General features: G+C 39.9%; 1 protein-coding gene across 1 annotated transcript; it reads left to right on the plus strand.

The window, feature by feature from the left end:
• PGRMC1 (progesterone receptor membrane component 1) lies at nucleotides 1-19221 on the plus strand. The gene is made up of 4 exons (XM_063431959.1): nucleotides 1-227; nucleotides 362-709; nucleotides 8501-8656; nucleotides 18581-19221. Exons 2-4 carry the CDS (start codon nucleotides 436-438, stop codon nucleotides 18676-18678), a joined length of 528 nt encoding a protein of 175 aa, XP_063288029.1. The 5' UTR covers nucleotides 1-227; nucleotides 362-435; the 3' UTR covers nucleotides 18679-19221.
• Nucleotides 19222-22032: the final 2811 nt, after the last annotated feature.

Below are 22032 nucleotides of genomic sequence, written 5' to 3' on the forward strand. Positions count from 1 at the left end.
GAATGCTGTAATATTTGCTCTCTCCTGCTAGTTCCATCCAGGTTTTCTGCAGAGCTGGAATGGGAGTGACCCAGTGGAATACACTTTAGACTAGCTAAACACTCAGAAACCCAGGGTAAGTGAGATCTCCGGGAAGCTCCGTTTAGATGTCTCTTGTTATTTCCTAGACTTCGAGCTTTCTTAGTTTGTTTTCACTGTCTTTCCATCAACAGCTCATATAATTAAATGTAATTACATAAATATAAGCAGTAAACATGTTGGTTAGTCAACATACAACAATGCACTGGATTGCAGCCAATACGCATACTTTGTTTAATTCAAGGTTATTTACGATTTTTTTTTTTGTTTCTTCACCCTATAGGCACTTGATGACAAATTACCAGTCAGAGGATTGAATGCTTTGTTTAGAAAAAAAACTAAAAGCAAGATTATAAAATGGCTGAAGAAGGTCTTTTGCAGGAGATTTTCACTTCTCCTTTAAATATATGTCTTTTGTGTCTCTGTTTGTACCTGCTGTATAAAATAGTCAGGGGGGACAAACCTAGAACATCAGATGAAGATAAAGAAGAACACTTGCCCAAAATGAAAAAAAGAGACTTCACTTTGGCAGAACTTAAAGAATTTGATGGCGCGCAAAATCCCCGGATTCTGATGGCAATAAATGGCAAGGTGTTCGATGTTACCAGGGGGAAGAAATTTTATGGGCCAGGTGAGATTCATGTCATGGTCAGAAATATGTTTGTTTATTTTTTTATTATTATTGACTGTTGTGGCTGTCATTAAAATAACTTTTTTAAATTAACCCATAATATGCTGCGGTGCAATTTTTTTATGTGCAAGCTTACCTAGAATCAAAATGTGTATGCGTGTGAACTGCCGCAAGTTTCTGGAATTTTTGCAGGGTCATACTGGAACATGAATGCATTTGGTGAAATAACAAGTGTAAGCATGCAGGAACCAATGTGTGTGCCTACTATTACATTGTGTTTGTGTCATTAATGGCTTGTGCCTATATTTAACACATTTAAAACCAGGCTCAGGCGAACCTCCTGGTTTTGTGACATTTCCAATACGTTTGATCGTGACGAGTTATTCTTCCTTCTGCCAAAGATATTTTTATTTTGCAGTTTAGTGTGCTTATTTTGAATATGGTTCTACACATTGGCCCAGGAAGAGGAGGTGTGTTTATCAATCCAATCTGTGCTATTTCTGATAGCATGGTGCTTTGAGCTGGGTATAAGGGTCAGAAACATATTTTGATGCTTAGCCTGCATTTCATATACACATTTCGTGTAATTTAATTTGGATAGCCGGAAGTTGTAGTCACCAGCAAAGCACTACTTCCACTGGTCTTAAATTATACAGGTGTAATTGTAAACTTAAAGAGATAGTATTGCAACGCAGTATGAACCATCAAAAATCAAACTTGCTACCAGTAGATCCACTGAACTGACACTGTACTTTGAGGATATTGGTTTTCTGCCTAATTATTTAAAAAGAAGCCCTTTCTTTAAATTTTGTTTAGTATTTGTTGCATCTAATCCCTGTAATGCATTAATCATTAATATAGGGCCAGAAATGGTTGATATCACGTTACTGAAAGAGTACAATAGTCCTTTATTATGCAATACGAGTAGTAAGCCTCATTATGTATGTTTTTTTTTTTTTTATATGCCATTTATTTTGTGGTAATCCAGGAGAATTTTTGTACGTTGAATATTTCCTGTACACCTGTTAACCCTAATCTATGTCATTATAATCAGATGATATTTGTTCTCATGTGTCAATAATGCTTTTAATTCTTTTGCATTTAGTTCTTTTGTGATACCTGCTTACATTTCTTTGCCAGTTGAAGATTTTACCTACAAGAAGTGTCATATTACAGAACTCGCTAATCCAGTTTGTGAATAGTTTGAATGAGCTTGTATTTTAAAATGTATTTTGGGTTTGGGTTCTGTATGCTGGAACCTGTCATGGCAGGCTTAATTAAACGGATAACAACATATAATTTAAAGTTCACTCCAAGCTCCTAAGGCTTGGTGAAGTGCTTTAGGTTTTACGATAATGTCCCCATTGCCTTATTTAAAGGGACACTGTACTACCCAAATACAAAATAAATAAAAATCACTGTTAAGTAGATATATTACCCAAATAAAAACTTTATGCATTTAATTATGCATTTTTTTTTAATTGGCGGTATATCTAAAAACAGCTTGCAAAAACTGCAGATCTCATGTATGCTGCCTTCTAACCCTGCCCTGCCTTTCTGTGGCTGTCCAATCACAGACTTCCCAGTGCAGCTCAATTAGTTTTTGCAAGGCAAGTGCTCGGAGCATTTTCTGCCTCTTGAATCTAGCTTCACTGAGCTAACCAAACGAGTAAGTAACAGGACCGGTTGTCTGCTTGAAAGCCAAGGGGGTGTAACCATGTTAATTTACAAAAGTGTCAATTTTCTATTGAAATCAGCACTATTTGTAAAATGAATAAAGAGGACACACCCTTTACCCATAAAGCTTTTCAGCAAACTAAAGCTGTTTAGGGGTTTGGAGTAATGAAAGTGCCCCTTCAAGAGAAATCAGCACTTTTATAGACCCCCTAAAGCTGACAGCCAGAAGGAATAGACTTCCTCACTAGCTTTGAGTCCTCACTCAAACGAAAGTGAGTGCTTCTCATAGAGAAGCATTGTTTTCAGAGTTTCTTCTTTAAAAAAAAAAAAAAATGCATTTCTGGCTGATGGCGGCAATTGCAGCTCATACAACTTGTGTCTTAATGGTTCTCTATGAGAAGCAGTTTGGACTGGTAGAGTATCACTAGATGGTGCGGAGCTGTGGCAAAATAATGCCTTGCTGCTGCATTAGAGGTAAGTGACTTATTTTTTAAAGAAATAGTGGGAGGCCCTAAAAATAACCTAGCAAGTGGGTAAATTCTTACCCTTTTCCAGCACTGTTGTGGCTGCCATAATCCACCACTCATGCTCTTTTATGTCGATTAAGTGCAAAGTTCAAGTGGAAGTCCTACTTGCTTGTATTTGTTGAAAGTGAAGCTAGGTAAAAATGTCCGCATGAACTATTCGATTGTGGATATTGTATAGAGAGCTCATTTCATTGCTCCGGTGACAAGGAGAAGATCATTTATAAAACTATTCATAAGCGTACACTGTTTTGAAACCTAGAGATATTTTATGTATTTACTCCAGATTTTCAGAACTGGCCAATTCCATGTCCACTTTAAAGGGGCACTATAGTCACCCAGACCACTTCAGCTCAATAAAGTGGTCTGGGTGCCAGGTCTTAACCCTTCAGATGTAAACATGTTATCACAGCCGGGTTAATCCAGCCTCTAGTGGCTGTCTTCCTGACAGTCGCTAGAGGCACTTCTGCGACGCTGGATGCGAAAATCGCATTCAGAATGCAGAGTGTCCATAGGAAAGCATTGAGAAATGCTTTCCTATGGACTGTTTGAATGCGCGCGGCTCTTGCCGCGCATGTGCATCCCACTCCATTCGAGAGCTGACATGAGCGGAATCGTAGAGGTCAGCAGCGCCGAGGGAGCCCGGCGCTGGATTAAAGTAACTAACTGGAGGGGCGGAGCCTGACTAGCAAGAGGAGCGGACGTGTGTGCCCTGAGCTCCTGCTATGAACGCAAATAAAGCTGATTTTACCCCAGGAAAAACGAAGATTAACCCCACTGACAGGCAATACAGATCCCAGAGGGGACACAGCGATACACCCCAAGACATTCCCAAACTGCCAAGCCATGGGAGACCAGAGGAGCACCGCTGCGGCCTACTAAACCAGAGCTGGGGAGAGGCGGCCGATCTCCCCGTTTCCCGGTCACAAGCGAGAACACAAGATCTCCTACCCCCCCCCCTTTGGACCGGTGGGGGTCATCCCGGTCCCCACTCGACTGCCTTACCCACTCGACCCGAGAGGCGAACTCTGCACGGGGTCCAGGTGCCTGAGGAGGCCCTACCTAAAATGGCGACTAACACATGGCGGGCAGAGACGGCGTATAAACAAAGCGAACCAGCCCTTTGCTCTGTGGACCGCATGCTACAGCGGATGAATGAGCATTTTCACCAGCTATGGATCAAATTGGAGACCCACATGCTCCCTGCACCGATCCAGCCTTGAATTATTGGACAAGGCGGCAGGCGACGGAGTGAGTGGAGGACCCCCTCGGGCCTAACCTACCGTAACAAGCTTGCACCTCCTACTACTGGCCCACCTGGGCCGAGGGCCACCAAGGGCAGGACCCGGAGGCATCACCCACATGGACGGAGGGATGGCCGCCACAGAAGGCAGCAGACCATCAGACCCCTCCGCTATTCCCAACACGGGAAGGACCCGGCCCATAGAAGCGCCCGGGTCCGTGGTTTCAAGATGCCGGCCTTCATCCCGGCCCGGGGCTGGAGGGGGGATATACCTCGCACCCGGCGACCAGCCGCCTTCGTGACCACCCCTGCAACCAGAGCAGCAAACCGAGAACAGGACATAGAGCGAGAGGGCAGCCCACGAGACGCCCGCTACCGGATCACCTGTGAGGCCCGAGCGGCCTACTTACAAGTCAAGCGCAGAGCTGGAGTCGGTTGAACCCGGGTTACACAGTGGACCATAGCCACGATACTTCGCCCTAGCACCGAAGAAGGCCCCGGCTATACGTTATGGACACTCAGTCTGCCTTTAATTTCTCTACCACATATAGTCTAGTTGTCTTTGTATTTCAGTTTATCTTTGTATTTTAGTTTGTACCTTTCATCTCATTCTCCTAGTTTCAACTTATGTACTAATATCCAGATATCTAGCACACCACGCAATTTCTAAATACAAACATACTAGAGACTTCCCCACTAAGACAGGCTCCACAGCAGCCCCATGTGCAAATACTTGTACCCCTCCTTAGACATTAGCCAAACCCTACCACCTACTCTGCTTAAAAGAGTAAGCATTACACCTCATCTGTCATAAGCCAGGTGGTTACAAGTTACAGCCTCAACTATAGCTCCTACTAAACAAGTGCAGTTCAAGTGGTAAATAACACTACGTTAAGCTGATCTGCTAACATGTAACATGAAACAAGTTTGATGCATCTAAATGTACCTTAACTCCTATATGTCTTTCTAATCGAATGCTATATACTGACGTTATCCTAACTTAATTTAAAAATGTGCAAGTAACCTCGGTTACCCCAATGTTTTATTAGCTGAAAATCAACGTGAGGATTACCTTTGGGGTACCACACGTCTGTTGTTATCATTTTCTGCACTGCAAAAAAAAAAATGTAAAAAAAAAAAAAAGTAACTAACTGAAGGGGTTTTAACCCCTTCAGTGCCAAGGGAAGGGGGCCCTGGGGGTGGGGCTTAAGTGTTCTATAGTGTCAGTAAAACGAGTTTGTTTTCCTGACACTATAGTGATCTTTTAAAGGACCACTCTAGTGCCAGGAAAACAAACTTGTTATCCTGGCACTATAGGGTCTTTGGGTCCCCCTCCCGCCGGGCTCAAGAGGGGTTAAGGGTTAAACACTTAACTTTCTCCAGCACCGGGCTCCCTCGGCGCTGGGGACTCTCCTCCCTCTTCCGACATCATCCGCCGAACGCGCATGCGCGGCAAGAGCCGCATGCGCATTCAGTCAGTCCAGAGGAAAGCATTTCTCAATGCTTTTCTATGGACGGCAGCATCTTCTCAGCGCCTCTAGCGGCTGTCAATGAGACAGCCACTAGAGGCTGGATTAACCCTAATGTAAACATAGCAGTATCTCTGAAACTGCTATGTTTCAGCTGCAGGGTTAACCCTAGATGGACTTGGCACCCAGACCACTTCATTGAGCTTAAGTGGTCTGGGTTCCTATAGTGTTCCTTTTAACTGCAGCTCAATTATAACTAAAAAGAATCACCTTGGTTGAAGATGGTTCATTTTTGCCCCCCCCCGGCAGGTTTAGGTGTCTCCCATTACCTGGGTACCACACCCACCACCCTAGCAGACCAGGTTTTCTAACATTAGTAGATATTTCTGAAAAAGTATTTCTACTTATAACCTATATTTGAAAAGTAGAACATCACAGTTATAGTAACATAAATTATTTAGCAGTATAATAAGTGGAATAGAAACTGCATTTCAAGCAAAGTTTACTTATTGCAATATATAAAGATAGAATGGGAGCAGAGGGCATTGTATTGAGTGCCCAGTCACTGTTAACATTGTTTTGATAAGGATGGTATGTCCTAACCTTTTATTGAATGGTAAACTGCTTTGCGAAATATTGCATCACAGGTAGATTGATAGACTTTGCACTTTGTATTTTGACTGCATAGATAAAGACAGTCCTTTAATCTGCACAAGGCTGAGCTGTTGATTAAAAATATGTATTATTGAAACATTAAACTAGAAAAAAATTGTTAAAAGGAGTGAGGTCCTATTTCACTAGGGTACTTTATTTGAATTGTCAGAATGGCACATAAACCGGAAAATTCTTTTTAGCCATAAGTAATGACTGCACTTCTAGAACTTTAGAATTTGAAGGTCTTCCATTCTATATTTACCGTATTCTAATTTGTGTCATTATCTTTTACGTGTAAAATGCATGCAGCTGTTGTGTATCAGCAGCTACTCAGCAGACTTTGTACAAGAACAGAATGCGCCAGTGCCAAATAAAATGTGTTTTCAAAGAATTAAGCGGATCTTCTTTGCTGTGTATTGCTGTTTTATTTTTAAACATTAAATCTGATACAAGTGGTACAAGTCTGCAACTAAACATTGTCCATTAAAGGAACACAATAGTGTTAAGAGTACAAATATGTATTCCTAGTACTATAGTGCCCTAGTCACCATTTAGGTGACCGGGCCCCAGCTGCCAGGGTTACAAAAGATGAGTTTACTTATCCTTTCTCACTCGCATATCTCCTCGGGGAAGCTCTGTCTTCCCATAGGAGGCTATTGCGCATGCGCAGCAAAGCGCCATGCTGCGCAGATGATACGGTCACTCTGAGACCATCTGATAGAAATAGTGTAGACTGTCAGTGCCACTAGAAGCGTGTTAACCCTGCAATGAAAACTTTACTGTTCCTGCAAAACATTAAGATGAAGTGATCTGAGTGCCTGTAGTGTTCCTTTAAATATATTGTGTTTTACATTTGTATTGCATAGATATATTCTAAATGTTTTAACATTATGTTAACCTGTATTTTGCCTGATCTTGCTTTAGGGGGGTATATATGGGGTTACTTTATAAAAAAAAAAATACATTTTGATACAACATTCTAAAAATGGAGCTGTTACTTAGAATGTTGCAGTCTATTGCACCAGCTTTAGAACTTTGCCCCACAGTTCCTTTTAATATATAAACTCTGAAAATGTCACACTTCCCTACTCTTCTGGATCTGACAGGAAAGTGTCTCCATTTTCTTCGCCTGTCCTTTTTTTTTTTTTTTTTAAATCTTTTGGAGCACTTTGTGAAGGTCACTTTAGCAGACCTCTCTACGTTTGAAAATCCTATCTAGCTATTAAATTGAACAGAGTTTAATCTAAAACTATAAAGTGTTGTAAGTTACTTCTGGTTAATAAAATAGATCTAGTCAGCTCCTTTGTCTACCAAAAATATCCGTTCCTAAGAAGTCTCAAGATTTCTTTTACCTGTCTTTTGTGAAGAAGCACAATTTCAAGGGCACCATATTCTGAAATTGTTCCATCCATATTCTACACTTTTATTGATATTACAGGCTCCCAATTGGTTGAATTCTTACTAGTATATATGTTGAAGCAGCCAAAGGTAGATCTCTATCCTTAAAGGACCACTCTAGTGCCCCCACCCTCAGGGACCCCCTCCCGCCCGGCTCTGGAAAGGGTAAAGTCTTTAAAACTTACCTTTTTCCAGCGGTGGGCGGAGAGCTCTCCTCCTCCTATCCTCCTCTTCTCCTCCCCGTCGGCTGAATGCGCACGAGCTGCGCGCGCATTCAGCCGGTCACATAGGAAAGCATTCATAATGCTTTCCTATGGACGCTTGCGTGCTCTCACTGTGATTTTCACAGTGAGAATCACGCAAGCGCCTCTAGCGGCTGTCAGTGAGACAGCCACTAGAGGAAATAGGGGAAGGCTTAACCCATTTATAAACATAGCAGTTTCTATGAAACTGCTATGTTTATGAAAAAATGGGTTAACCCTAGAAGGACCTGGCACCCAGACCACTTCATTAAGCTGAAGTGGTCTGGGTGCCTAGAGTGGTCCTTTAAGGCTGGCAAACATCATGGTAGGTGTAGTTCTGCTAGATCTAGGATTGTGTTTGTTGCTATACTGTAACAGGTGATACATATTGATGCTGATCTGATTGAAATATTTTGCGCATTTTGGAATAAAATGAAAATTTAGGTTGTATGTATTTCCCTTTTTGAGAGTGTTTTGTGTTTTTTTTTTTTGGTTTGTAAATTTCGACATGCACATTTTTAAATGTAACCTTGTTATATATTTTTATTAAATTGTTACTCTTTATTATTTCTTATTTATTTCAGAGGGACCATATGGGGTGTTTGCTGGCCGTGATGCTTCAAGAGGTCTAGCCACATTTTGCCTTGACAAGGAAGCTTTAACTGATACTTATGATGACCTCTCTGATCTAAATGCTTCGCAACGGGAGACTTTAAGTGACTGGGAATCCCAATTTTCATGTAAGTTTAATGTTTTGTTTTTTCTCTTTCATTCTGAAATGTTTGTAGAATAATTTGAAATCATGGATGATACACTTTAGAATAAGATGAATTGCAGTCAGGTTCATTCAGGTTTTCCATTTATGTTTTGTCCCTGTTTTATGCCACTATATGTCACCAGTATTATTAGGGTAGGATAATTGCACACCAGGAAGAGGCTCCACCAATCAGGGGCTCCTTGATTGCCGTCTGTAAAGCGGGAGGGGTGGGGGTGGAGAAAGTCTTTAGTGTCAGGTGGTTTTTAGTTTGCTGTGAGGTAAGCGGTAACTAATCTCTCATGAGCTTGAGGATGTAAGTGGAATAAACATTAAAGCTTCCTTTTTTTTGGTCACTTTACCCAGGGGAAAAAAGGAATTTTGTGATGTCAGACTTGAGGGCTAGTTTTACATACAACCTGTCTTAGAATGATCATGAATTTAATAGATTAGGGCGGGTGGTGCACAGTGACTTTTGACACAATTAGTTTTGGGGTAGATGTGGTTTAAGTGAAGAGATTCCAGTTTGATTGCACCAGGACTTCACATGAGAAAACCCAAGGTCTTCCATAGGTTTGGGCTGATAAAGAATTGTACAAGCCATTCCAAATACAGAATTCTATACAAAACATCAGGCTTTTAGTGCTCTTAGTCTACTGGCACCGAGGGATAAACTTTAATTATTGTGTGAGGGATATTCACTGAATCAGGAATTATTACGAATAAATTACAAATATTTATATTTCCTTATATTTATATATTAGACCAAAGAAGCTGATTTTGAAAAGTTTTTACCCAAAATTTCAAGTTCTTGTCAGTTCTCCACAATTCCAGGTTTGACTTTTAATATCCAGAAAGTTGATATTTGTGCAACAGTAGCTAAGGGTCAGGTTAACAGGGGGAGAAAATGGAATCCATTATATGTTTTCAAAGTATATTGAAAAATCATAAGAAGTCGACAATAACCATTGTAAATAGATTTCATACCGATATATACGGAAATAGACTCCATTTACTAGGCAACAAATACATGTCCGACAAGCTGAATAATAGCAATTACAATAGCCTAGCCGTATATTGTAAAAGCAACTCTTCATTTAAATATTGCAGTCTGTAGTTGGATCCATGGTACTTATATGTATATTGTAACTGGAATAAAAAAAAAATGGGTGTCTGTCTGTCTGACTTGGGGGAGGTGGGTGGGTGTCTGTCTGTCTGACTTGGGGGAGGTGGATGGGTGTGTGTCTGTCTGACTTGGGGGAGGTGGATGGGTGTGTGTCTGTCTGACTTGGGGGAGGTGGGTGTGTGTCTGTTTGTCTGACTGACTTGGGGGAGGTGGGTGTGTGTCTGTCTGTCTGACTGACTTGGGGGAGGTGGGTGTGTGTCTGTCTGTCTGACTTGGGGGAGGTGGGTGTCTGTCTGTCTGACTTGGGGGAGGTGGGTGTCTGTCTGTCTGACTTGGGGGAGGTGGGTGTGTGTCTGTCTGTCTGTCTGACTTGGGGGAGGTGGGTGGGTGTCTGTCTGTCTGCCTGACTTGGGGGAGGTGGGTGTGTGTCTGTCTGTCTGACTTGGGGGAGGTGGGTGGGTGTGTGTCTGTCTGTCTGACTTGGGGGAGGTGGGTGGGTGTGTGTCTGTCTGTCTGACTTGGGGGAGGTGGGTGGGTGTGTGTCTGTCTGTCTGACTTGGGGGAGGTGGGTGTGTGTCTGTGTCTGACTTGGGGGAGGTGGGTGGGTGTGTGTCTGTCTGTCTGACTTGGGGGAGGTGGGTGGGTGTGTGTCTGTCTGTCTGACTTGGGGGAGGTGGGTGGGTGTGTGTCTGTCTGTCTGACTTGGGGGAGGTGGGTGGGTGTGTGTCTGTCTGTCTGACTTGGGGGAGGTGGGTGTGTGTCTGTCTGTCTGACTTGGGGGAGGTGGGTGTGTGTCTGTCTGTCTGACTTGGGGTGGAGAAAGTCTTTAGTGTCAGGTGGTTTTTAGTTTGCTGTGAGGTAAGCGGTAACTAATCTCTCATGAGCTTGAGGATGTAAGTGGAATAAACATTAAAGCTTCCTTTTTTTTTGGTCACTTTACCCAGGGGAAAAAAGGAATTTTGTGATGTCAGACTTGAGGGCTAGTTTTACATACAACCTGTCTTAGAATGATCATGAATTTAATAGATTAGGGCGGGTGGTGCACAGTGACTTTTGACACAATTAGTTTTGGGGTAGATGTGGTTTAAGTGAAGAGATTCCAGTTTGATTGCACCAGGACTTCACATGAGAAAACCCAAGGTCTTCCATAGGTTTGGGCTGATAAAGAATTGTACAAGCCATTCCAAATACAGAATTCTATACAAAACATCAGGCTTTTAGTGCTCTTAGTCTACTGGCACCGAGGGATAAACTTTAATTATTGTGTGAGGGATATTCACTGAATCAGGAATTATTACGAATAAATTACAAATATTTATATTTCCTTATATTTATATATTAGACCAAAGAAGCTGATTTTGAAAAGTTTTTACCCAAAATTTCAAGTTCTTGTCAGTTCTCCACAATTCCAGGTTTGACTTTTAATATCCAGAAAGTTGATATTTGTGCAACAGTAGCTAAGGGTCAGGTTAACAGGGGGAGAAAATGGAATCCATTATATGTTTTCAAAGTATATTGAAAAATCATAAGAAGTCGACAATAACCATTGTAAATAGATTTCATACCGATATATACGGAAATAGACTCCATTTACTAGGCAACATATACATGTCCGACAAGCTGAATAATAGCAATTACAATAGCCTAGCCGTATATTGTAAAAGCAACTCTTCATTTAAATATTGCAGTCTGTAGTTGGATCCATGGTACTTATATGTATATTGTAACTGGAATAAAAAAAAAATGGGTGTCTGTCTGTCTGACTTGGGGGAGGTGGGTGGGTGTCTGTCTGTCTGACTTGGGGGAGGTGGGTGGGTGTCTGTCTGTCTGACTTGGGGGAGGTGGGTGTGTGTCTGTCTGTCTGACTTGGGGGAGGTGGGTGTGTGTCTGTTTGTCTGACTTGGGGGAGGTGGGTGTGTGTCTGTTTGTCTGACTGACTTGGGGGAGGTGGGTGTGTGTCTGTCTGTCTGTCTGTCTGACTTGGGGGAGGTGGGTGTCTGTCTGTCTGACTTGGGGGAGGTGGGTGTCTGTCTGTCTGACTTGGGGGAGGTGGGTGTGTGTCTGTCTGTCTGTCTGACTTGGGGGAGGTGGGTGTGTGTCTGTGTGAGTGTATGTGTCTGTCATGGGAATGGTGTTTTCACTCACCTTTTTTTCCAACACCATCCTGTTATCCCTTTGACTGGCCCTGCCTTTATGGCTGCGATTATCAAGCTTGATGATCTCAGCCAATCCAATATTTTCTCCTAGGATTGGCTGCAAAACGCTGAGTCAGTGCATCTCTATGGGGGAACGTTCAGCACCTCCGTGCACAGCACGAAGGCACTGAATGTTGGTTCTGCGCACTGACACAGGAAGCACCTCGAGTGACTTTCACTAGAGGTGTCACTAGGAAGCCATATTGAAAAGTCTACAGGGACAGGCTATAGACGCCAGAATTACTACATTAAGCTGTAGTGGTCCTGGTGACTATAGTGGCCCTTTAACCCCTTAAGGACACATGACGTGTGTGACACGTCATTATTCCATTTTATTCCAGAAGTTTGGTCCTTAAGGGGTTAAGAATTCTATTTTTGTTTAAAAAACAAAACAAAAAAAATGGCTCCTAGATTAAAAGCAAATTTGTCAAGCCCTGTGTGAATAAGTACTTATAGGCCTAAGTGTAATATTTATGGATAAACTTTTTAAATGATTTAATATTTTGAAAAATGTTTACTATAACATTCAATAAAGAGAAACAGAAGAAGTAACGTGGATTAAAGGAACACTATAGTCACCTAAATTACTTTAGCTAAATAAAGCAGTTTTAGTGTATAGATCATTCCCCTGCAATTTCACTGCTCAATTCACTGTCATTTAGGAGTTAAATCACTTTGTTTCTATTTATGCAGCCCTAGCCACACCTCCCCTGGCTATGATTGACAGAGCCTGCATGAAAAAAAACTGGTTTAACTTTCAAACAGATGTAATTTACCTTAAATAATTGTATCTCAATCTCTAAATTGAACTTTATTCACATACAGGAGGCTCTTGTAGGGTCTAGCAAGCTATTAACATAGATGGGGATAAGAAAATCTTAAACAGAACTTGCAATAAAGAAAGCCTAAATAGGGCTCTCTTTACAGGAAGTGTTTATGGAGGCTGTGCAAGTCACATGCAGGGATGTGTGACTAGGGTTCATAAACAAAGGAATTTAACTCCTAAATGGCAGAGGATTGAGCAGTGAGGCTGCAGGGGCATGTTCTATACACCAAAACTGCTTATTTAAGCTAAAGTTGTTCAGGTGACTATAGTGTCCCTTTAAAGGGACACTATAGTCAACTGAACAACCTCAGCTTAAAGGGACACTATAGTATATATTTGTGTCAGTTTCCCTTGTGTGTAACTGTTGTGTGTGTATATTTTCATTTTGTGACTTTTATACTTCAGATCAATAGTTTATACACTACTCTATACATACACATGTTATTTATTTTAAAAATATTCTTTGCTACATTTAATCAGGCCTGTTCTCCAATATGATATTAACTTAAATATCAGTGTCTACATGTTTCAGTTTGAATTTAAATCAATAGAAGTTACTTTCTTGAGGCAGTGGTACTTATTAATAATGTTTTAGACCTGCAGGGGTACTTCTCTGTAAAAGATTGAGAAACACTGATTTAGAGAACTCTTTATCAGCACAGATACAATTATACATCCTGTTTAACTGTAATGAAATCCCAAGAGATTGTCTACCTCCAAAACAACAGACTTAATTGGCATTTTAAAACCGAACGGCAGGGGGAGGTTTTTATGTTTGTTTCCATCAATGTTTCTGTCTTTCTTAATAATTATAAAATAGGGGTGGAAAACCATTTTCCATTGCTTACGATTTGTTTTTCTTTTATTGGATATCTGTCGTGTTTTTTGCCTTTTTTTTTTTTTTGTCCCGCTTCATAGGACACCTAGAGAAAAGTCCTAAACACTAACAAATGTGCACATGTGTGTCATTAACCCCTTCAGGACGGAGTCAATAGTGCACGTTCTGATCAAAACAAAACGTAAACAAAAACTGGAATTTGCGCTATATGTCTGTTCACCCGTAGTTCCCCTCTTTCATATTATATGCACCCACACTTATTATATATCATTTTGTTCAGGAGAAACAGGGCTTTAATCTATCATTAACTATTCATATATGGAACATAATTCATTATGAATAAAATAAAAAAAAAATGTGAGAAAATAAGATTTTTTTTTTTTTTAAATTTGTATTTCCGTCTGACATTTTAGCTGTGAATGTCATAATACTGCACAAAAATGCACATATTTGTAATCAGCGATGTCTCACGAGTACAACAGTATCCCCCATTAACAGGTTTTATGGTGTTTTGGAAAGTTACAGGGTCAAATATAAAACGTTCCATTTTCAAATATAAATTTGCCAGATTGGTAATGTTACCTTTGAGACGGTGTGGTAGCCCAGGATTGAGAATTACCCCCATAATGGCATACCATTTTAAAAAGTAGACAACCAAAGGTATTGCAAGTGGGGTATGTCCAGTCTTTTTTAGTAGCCACTTAGTCACAAACACTGGCCAAAGTTAGCGTTCATATTTGTTTTTGTGTTAAAAAAGCAAAAAATGAATATTTGGCCAGTGTTTGTGACTAAGTGGCTACTAAGAAAGACTGGACATACCCCACTTGCAATACCTTGGGTTGTCTACTTTTGCAAATGGTATGCCATCATGGGGGTAATTCTCATTCCTGGGATACCATACGCTCTCAAAGGCAACATAACCAATCTGGCAAATTTCAATGTCAAAAAAATGAAATGCAAGCCTTATATGTGACTCTCTAACTTTCCAAAACACCATGAAAACCTGTACATGGGGGGTACTGTTATTCTCGGGAGACTTCACTAAACACAAATATTAGTGTTTTAAAACAGTAAAACATATTACAACAATAATATAGTCCATAAAAGTGCCGTTCGTTTGTAAAAAATGCAAAAAACGTCACTTTTACTTAAAATATCATCATTGTAATACAATTTACCAATTTGAAACACTAATATGTGAGTTCAGCGAAGTCTCCCGAGTAAAACAGTACCCCCCCGTGTACAGGTTTTATGTTGTCTTGGAGAGTTACAGGGTCAAATATAGTGCATGCAAATTAAATTCTCTGCACTTTCTCCCTGTGTTGTCAGGCATGTCAATCAAATTTTAATTAATCAAATCACCTAATTATGTTAAAAGATTACTTAAATATACACGTAGAATTTTAATATATATGCTTTTATTGGTATTGAAATTCTACGTGTATACTAATGTAATCTTTTATGTAATTATATGTATTTATCTATCTATATCTATATATATATATATATACGGTTATTTGCATTTTATATATAGATTGTCATTCTAAGTGTATTTTGTTACATATATATATATATATATATATTAATAACAAAATACAGTTAGAATGAAATTACATATGGATATATAATTTATATTAAATTTTGTTTCAATATTTTATTTATTAATTTTATTATTTTATTTATTATTGTAATTATACGTATTTATATATATATATATATATATATATATATATATATATATAATATATGTGTATATATCTATTATATATATAATATATGTATATTATATATATGTAACGTCATTATAAGTGTATTTTAATACTAATATATGTACTTATATTAGTATTAAAATACACTATGTATGATGTTAAATATATAATATACATATATATTATATATATATATAATATATACATATATATAAAAAAATTTATTTTATTTTATAACCTGTTTAATTTTTTTTTTTTTTTTTTTTTTACACTACCTAACAGCAGGGGGACTGTCTAATATTTTAGACAGTCCCCCTGCTGGCAGATCCACAGCCAGCTATAGGGGGCCATGTGATCGCTCTTTGAGAGCGATCACATGGCTCCCGGGGGCCTGATTTGTCGTGGGGGGGCTGCCTGGGCTGTGAGGCAGTCCTCCCGAAGCGGAGCGCCGGGAAGGTAAGTATCCCTGGCGCTCCAGGGCTTAAAGCAGTTACGGCGTTCTATGCCGTCGCAACGGCTTTAAAGCCCACTAAATGCGTGACGGCATAGAATGTCGTAACGGCGGGAAGGGGTTAAGATTGCAAAATGTAGATGGTTTCTGCCCATGTGACTAAAGTTCTACCTCTGGGCAGCTTTTGCATTGACTGAATTGGCAGGCAGAGTTGATGATCCGATGTGATAAAATGTCAAGGTGTATAAGCGCTAACATTTTTGCTTTTTAAAATTACGTGGAGTGTAATAACATAAAATGATAGCTGCTATGCATTGTAAAATCCTCTGTGATACACAAGAAGCTCAATACCGACAATAAGAAAAACAGTGGAGCGCTTATTTAATTAAAACTATTGAACTCAATATGTGTGACAAATACCTTTCGAGTGAATAAGAACGGTGACTTGTAGGTTATAGTATATACCTTTAAAAAATTAAACAACATAGTGTAAAAACATAATAGACTAAAAAAAATCTTAAAGGCACACTGTAGTCACCAGAACAACTACAGCTTATTGAATTTGTTCTGGTGAGTATAATCATTACATTCAGGCTTTTTGCTGTAAACACTGTCTTTTCATAGAAAAGGCAGTGTTTACATTGCTCCCTAGGGACACCTTCGGTCGCCACTCCTGAACTTGATGTGCTTCCAGGGACAATTCTGCACAGTGTGCAGCATGGACGTTTAGCATCTCCACGCTCTGCATGGAGAAGCTGAACCTTCTTCATAGAGATGCATTGATTTAATGCATCTCTATAAGGAGATGCTGATTGGCCGGAGCGGCATTTGGCCCTGCTCTGCCTCCTTGACGATGTCTGCAAATTCAATGCTTTCCCTGTGGGAAAGCATTGAATTGGCTGAGATCATAAATTCTGATGTCAGCCAAAGAGGCAGGATGTGGGCGGGGTTAGGGCCTGCAGACCCACGGAGAGCTGGAAATAAGGTACGTTTTAACCCTTTCTAAGGGGGGGAGGGGGCAAGCCACCTAAATTGAGATTTTAACACTATAGGGTCAGGAATACATGTTTGTGTTCCTGACCCTATAGTGTTCCTTTAATTGACAATTGAACACTCACATGGACCAAAGCTAAGCACCTAACTCTGATATTAAAGATGTTTGGGTCTGTATAGGCAACCCGTCACTTCTTGGTAGCTGTGTAAACTAGGTAAATGGAATCCTCTTGTGCTTCTTATATATATCTCAAAGGAAGTGATATACACATAGGGTAATGTTGCAAATGAAAGAAGAAATATATATTTACGCACATATACTCATACGTGGAGAGCCTGAAAATGGCTCAATGGATGCACATAGTATGGTTAAGGACCATACCACCAATCCTAGGCTGGCAGGAAACGTGTGCAAGATGTAGGTGAAAAAAAAAATACTTTTATTACATAGGTAATGGGGAAATATTTTAATAGTACTGTGCCAAATCAAGATCTTAAGGTCCCTTGGCGTGCAGTCATATTTTCTTAAATTGAGGTGTGTATGTTGCCATAGTCTGCTTGTGTTATAGGTGCTGCAGCTGCTTTGTAGCGTTGTATTTGTGCGTATGTGGGCTGTTATATTGTATATGTTCATGAGTAGTTTGTGGTATTGTGTATAATACCGATGAATGTGTAATTGTGTTTATATTATGTATATGTGTGGGGCTCCATTCCGTTATTGCATGTGAGAGACTGCTTGTGGGGTTGTGTGCATGTGTGTGAATTGTCAGTTGTGTTGTTTGTGGGCTATATGTATTATTTGTATGAGCGGAGTCTTCTTCTACAGGTCTGTGTATATTTAGGAATTTGGGTGCCTTCCCTGGGATCCAGTGGGGACTGGGCTTGCCAGGTACAGGTCAAGAGCAGGAGCTTCAATAGCTGATGCGGGCTGCTCTACTCCAGTGCAGATTCCTGTTCACATATACTGGGAGGAAGTGATCTGAGAAGTGAGACAATATGTAAATTGAGGATTGTCCCTCACCAACTGCAATCACAGCTTGGCTTGTACTAACAGATAAGTCCCACTGGGGATCAGGCAGAGCCTGGTGTGCTGTGCAAAAGCACCTCAAGTGCCATGCATAGAACAAGTGTCATTGGTTGCTGATCCCTGCTTTATTAAAACCATATAAACAACCATTTCTGAATTCATGTTGGATTTCTGAAAATTGCTACACAATTAACCACACCACTTTTATTTTACTGTTCAATTTTAAAAAAATTTGGGTGCTCGGTTAATTGAACCTAAACATGAGTGTTGCAGCAGCTAGATTTTTGTATGTTTTTGCTGTAAGTAGTAAATGAATACCTTTACTTATGTATTCTTTAAGTGCCGCTTACAGGAGCAGAGCATTGCTGCTTTCTGCACCAGTAATGAATGGATTAAATGGGAACTTTAAGCATTGTAACCTACATTACAGCTGATTGTAGTGGTTTTGGTTCATTGACTACCAATGGTTATCTCAAATAATATGATAATTTGGGACAACACCCAACAATTTTTTGCATTGTTACTGTTTGTAAGGCATTGTGCCCCTTGAGTTACTGCTAGCTATGGAGCCATCATGCATAGTGAGTGTTTAGGACCAAGAAGAAAAAAAATCAAGCATTTTTTTTTTTCTGTCTTCTTATGTAATGATATACAAACAAAATAAATCTACATACAATGTTATGCAATATGTACTGATTGGTTTCAGACATGTGCAATGTATTTAAACTCTGTGTTACTTTTCCAGTTAAATACCACTATATTGGGAAGCTTCTGAAGGACGGAGAGGAGCCCAGGGAATACACAGATGAAGAAGATTCCTCAGACCTGAAGAAGAAAAACTAAAATAATTCTGGCTTAAAACTTCAAAAAGATTTTGTAACATTCCAGATAGTTATTGCAAATTTAAAGCATGTTCTGTTTATTCATTAATCAGTGGGTTGTGATGAGTTGAGAACACAAATCTTAATGAAGTGATTTTTGGACATAGACACTGCCCCTTGCAAATGAGAACAATGGGCGTTTCTAAACTTTTTTTGCAATCCCCACATCTCTAATGCTTGTCATTCAAACAGCCACTAGGGGTTTCAAACTAAAATAGTCTGTAATTGAATCTATTTTACGTCTGACATCAACATGCAATGTATGTTGTTGTTTGAAGCTGGCTGTGCTGTCATTGGATTCAATGCTTCTCATAGCGAAGCATTGGATCTGTGGATCACACAGCAAAAGGAACACCTGCACCATATGTATTAAGTGCCTCTGTATGAAAAGCATTTGATTTGACAAAAGTGGCTTGGTGATTTCAGCGAGGGAGGATTGGCTGCATTAAAAAGGCTGTCTTTCTTAGACGTAAATCTTTATAACTTAAGTTTTTTTTCTGTAAAGGGGGACCTATTTAATCTAAATATAAAGATTCAAAGTTCCCAAGTTTCCATCATCACAAGTCACTGTTTAGTGAATGAACTACTTTTTAATATAAGATCATAATCATTCCCTCCTCCCCCCAACGGTTATTAAAGCTCCATCCCTAAGCTGATGTCTGTTGTAGGGGCAAGTTGAATTGAGTAACTCTTTGTCACCCTCTCATGATGTCAGCGGATATCTTAAGGACGCTGATAGAAGATGATCAGAATACAGCTTTTAAATAGTATTGCATGATGTGAACAGAATATCAGTACCAGAATGTATGTTTTTTTTTTTTTTTTCAATTATTTTATAGCAGTGTCTGCTATCTTAGGTTTCTACACACGTGGCTAGTGACCGTTAGGCATTAGCAAATCTTGGTACATTCCATGATATACCAAAATGTCATCCTATGTGCAGAACAGATCCCTACATCTGGGATCTGTTGAGTTATAGTATTACCAATATACCCTGAATGATGACAACTGTAATTATTGTTGTGGTTTTTTTTTTTTTTTACGTTTCTTAGCTTTGCTTGTATTGTTTTCAGACTGACATAATGATCCATAGCAAGAGATTAAATATACTTAACATTGTTCCAGATATGTTATTTTAGAGCACAAAAACAGGGTTAAACTTGCATATTAATGTGTACAATTCAAAACCAGTTTCATGTTGTTTCTTCAGGAACCTCAACGGTCCTTTAAGAAGTCGTCCTTTAACCACAAAGCTGAATTAATAAATTGCTTAAGTCCAGGAGTGCTAGGCAAAGTTTGAAAGTTTCTTTGCGGTTTAAGTTAATACATTTAAATGCAAACGTGCTAGTCACCTCTAAACAGTGTTTATATTCTGTATGTAGAGCTTAAAACAGTGTATATACTATGCCACTGCAATGTTTAGCTCCATTTGCAAGAGATCGTCTGCAGTGTAAAGTTTGCAAAAAATGCAGTGTAGTTATGTCAGACTGCTGAAATTAGTGCTGCCAACACATGCATACATTTTATGATTTATATGCATGTTATGTAGGTGACCAAATCTTTTAATAATTGTTTTTGAAGTTTGTTTGGGTTGAAATTGTAAAAATGTTCACAATTCTCAAGGATAAATACAAAAAGGCATATACATTATAATGGACGAGAAGTATTCACTAAATGTAAAAGGCATTAATTGCCATTCCAGTGGCCCTTGGAACAATTTGGAAGGCATCTAATCCTTTTTAAAACGTTAAGCTGCAATGGAGTAATGGTCACTGCATCTGTTTGCTACTTTATTTTCCTCTAAAAAAACATTGCTTCTATGAAATTATTCATCAATATAATTACGATGAGACCATTAAATAATGTTTGAATAATATAAGAAGTGACTCTTACCCTGACCTTGAAGAGGAGGCCGCCGCATACTTTTGACAAAAATACAGCCTTTTGTTCCTGTATAACTGCAGGAGTTCATAGTAAAGGTGCAGGGTCGGCCTTACGTTTAGAAATTTAAGAATGTTAAAAGCACAAAGTCTAAAATTACATGAACATTTGGGCAATAAACTGTTCTCTCATAACGTGTGTGTGTATAGTGTATTCCTAAATTCTTAAGTATTAAAGAATTGAAAAATGCATTTCAAGTTGATATTTAAAAACTTTTTTTTTAATTTTATTTTTTTATATTCTTTATTTTATTCGTGCAAGTGAGTAACAGGCGTGTTTGCTCCGCAACAATAGCTGAGGCAAACAGGCTGGTCCACAATAAAAACAAACAGCATTATGGCAATAGAGACAATGCACATTTTGTAAGGTTAGGTATTCAGGTTAAACATGTGTAGCGCTACATCGAGAGATGTGAGGTTAAGTGCTTGGTTCGGTCAGTGATTTCATCCTGCATAGCATGTTGTGTTCAACAGCACGTCTTAGCTAATGACTATGATTTTTGTAGATAACTGTGGTGAGGGCTAGAGCAGTATAGCACCTTACGTGGTGGTAACCACAAGGTGAGAGAGTAAAGGCGGTAGAGCTTTGCAACACATGCTTGCTGTAATAATGGTGGACAACTAGTGCTACTCTCAAAGATGAAAAACAATAAAGTAAAATAAACTTTTTAAGGACCAACTATGCACGTGTGCTAGGAGTATGGCTGTCAGCAGGCTCACCTCTTATTTAGTAGTGTCACAGAGTAAGCCATGGGTGTATGAAAGACGAGGTGTCTGAACAATAGGGTGGTAGTGTGTGAAACGAATGTTAGGAGATTAGTGGGCATTTGCCTAGTACTCCGTTGTATAGCCTGGTGTAAGCTGCACTAGTGGGGGAGAGGCGAACTGCCTTGTCCATGGGGGAGTTTTCTACTTGTCCCCCAGCCTCTTCCTTCGGGGTTCGGCCGTGGGAACCAGTATCGGTAGGTGATGGTGTTCAGTGAGGGCCACTATCCTGGCCTCTTGGAAGGTCGTGGGTGCGGTAGGGCTATGTGTGGCTAAGTGCTATATGGCTATAGGGGTGTCCCTGAGGGTGTGTGGGTGACTCGGTGGAAAGGTGCGATCAAAACAGATTAACAACGAACTATGTACAGTCCTCCGGCAACACCAGGGTTCCAGTTGGGATGGTTGGCGTGGCTTTGCTAGCCCGCATGGGGTAGTCAGGCCGGGGCCGTCGTCTGTGTCGCGTGGTTGGATCCCCTTGGGACAAATGTCCCTGAGGTTGGCGGGTTCCATTGGTGGGGGTGAGAAGTTGAGCGGGGTTGCTGCGTCAGGTCTGCTGGAAGGCCCAGTGTTGAGAGGTGCGTCTTCGCTTCTTGCAGGTCTGTTATCGAGAT

This window comes from Pelobates fuscus, chromosome 9 (genome assembly GCF_036172605.1).
Source record: "Pelobates fuscus isolate aPelFus1 chromosome 9, aPelFus1.pri, whole genome shotgun sequence".
Classification (NCBI taxonomy): domain Eukaryota; kingdom Metazoa; phylum Chordata; class Amphibia; order Anura; family Pelobatidae; genus Pelobates; species Pelobates fuscus.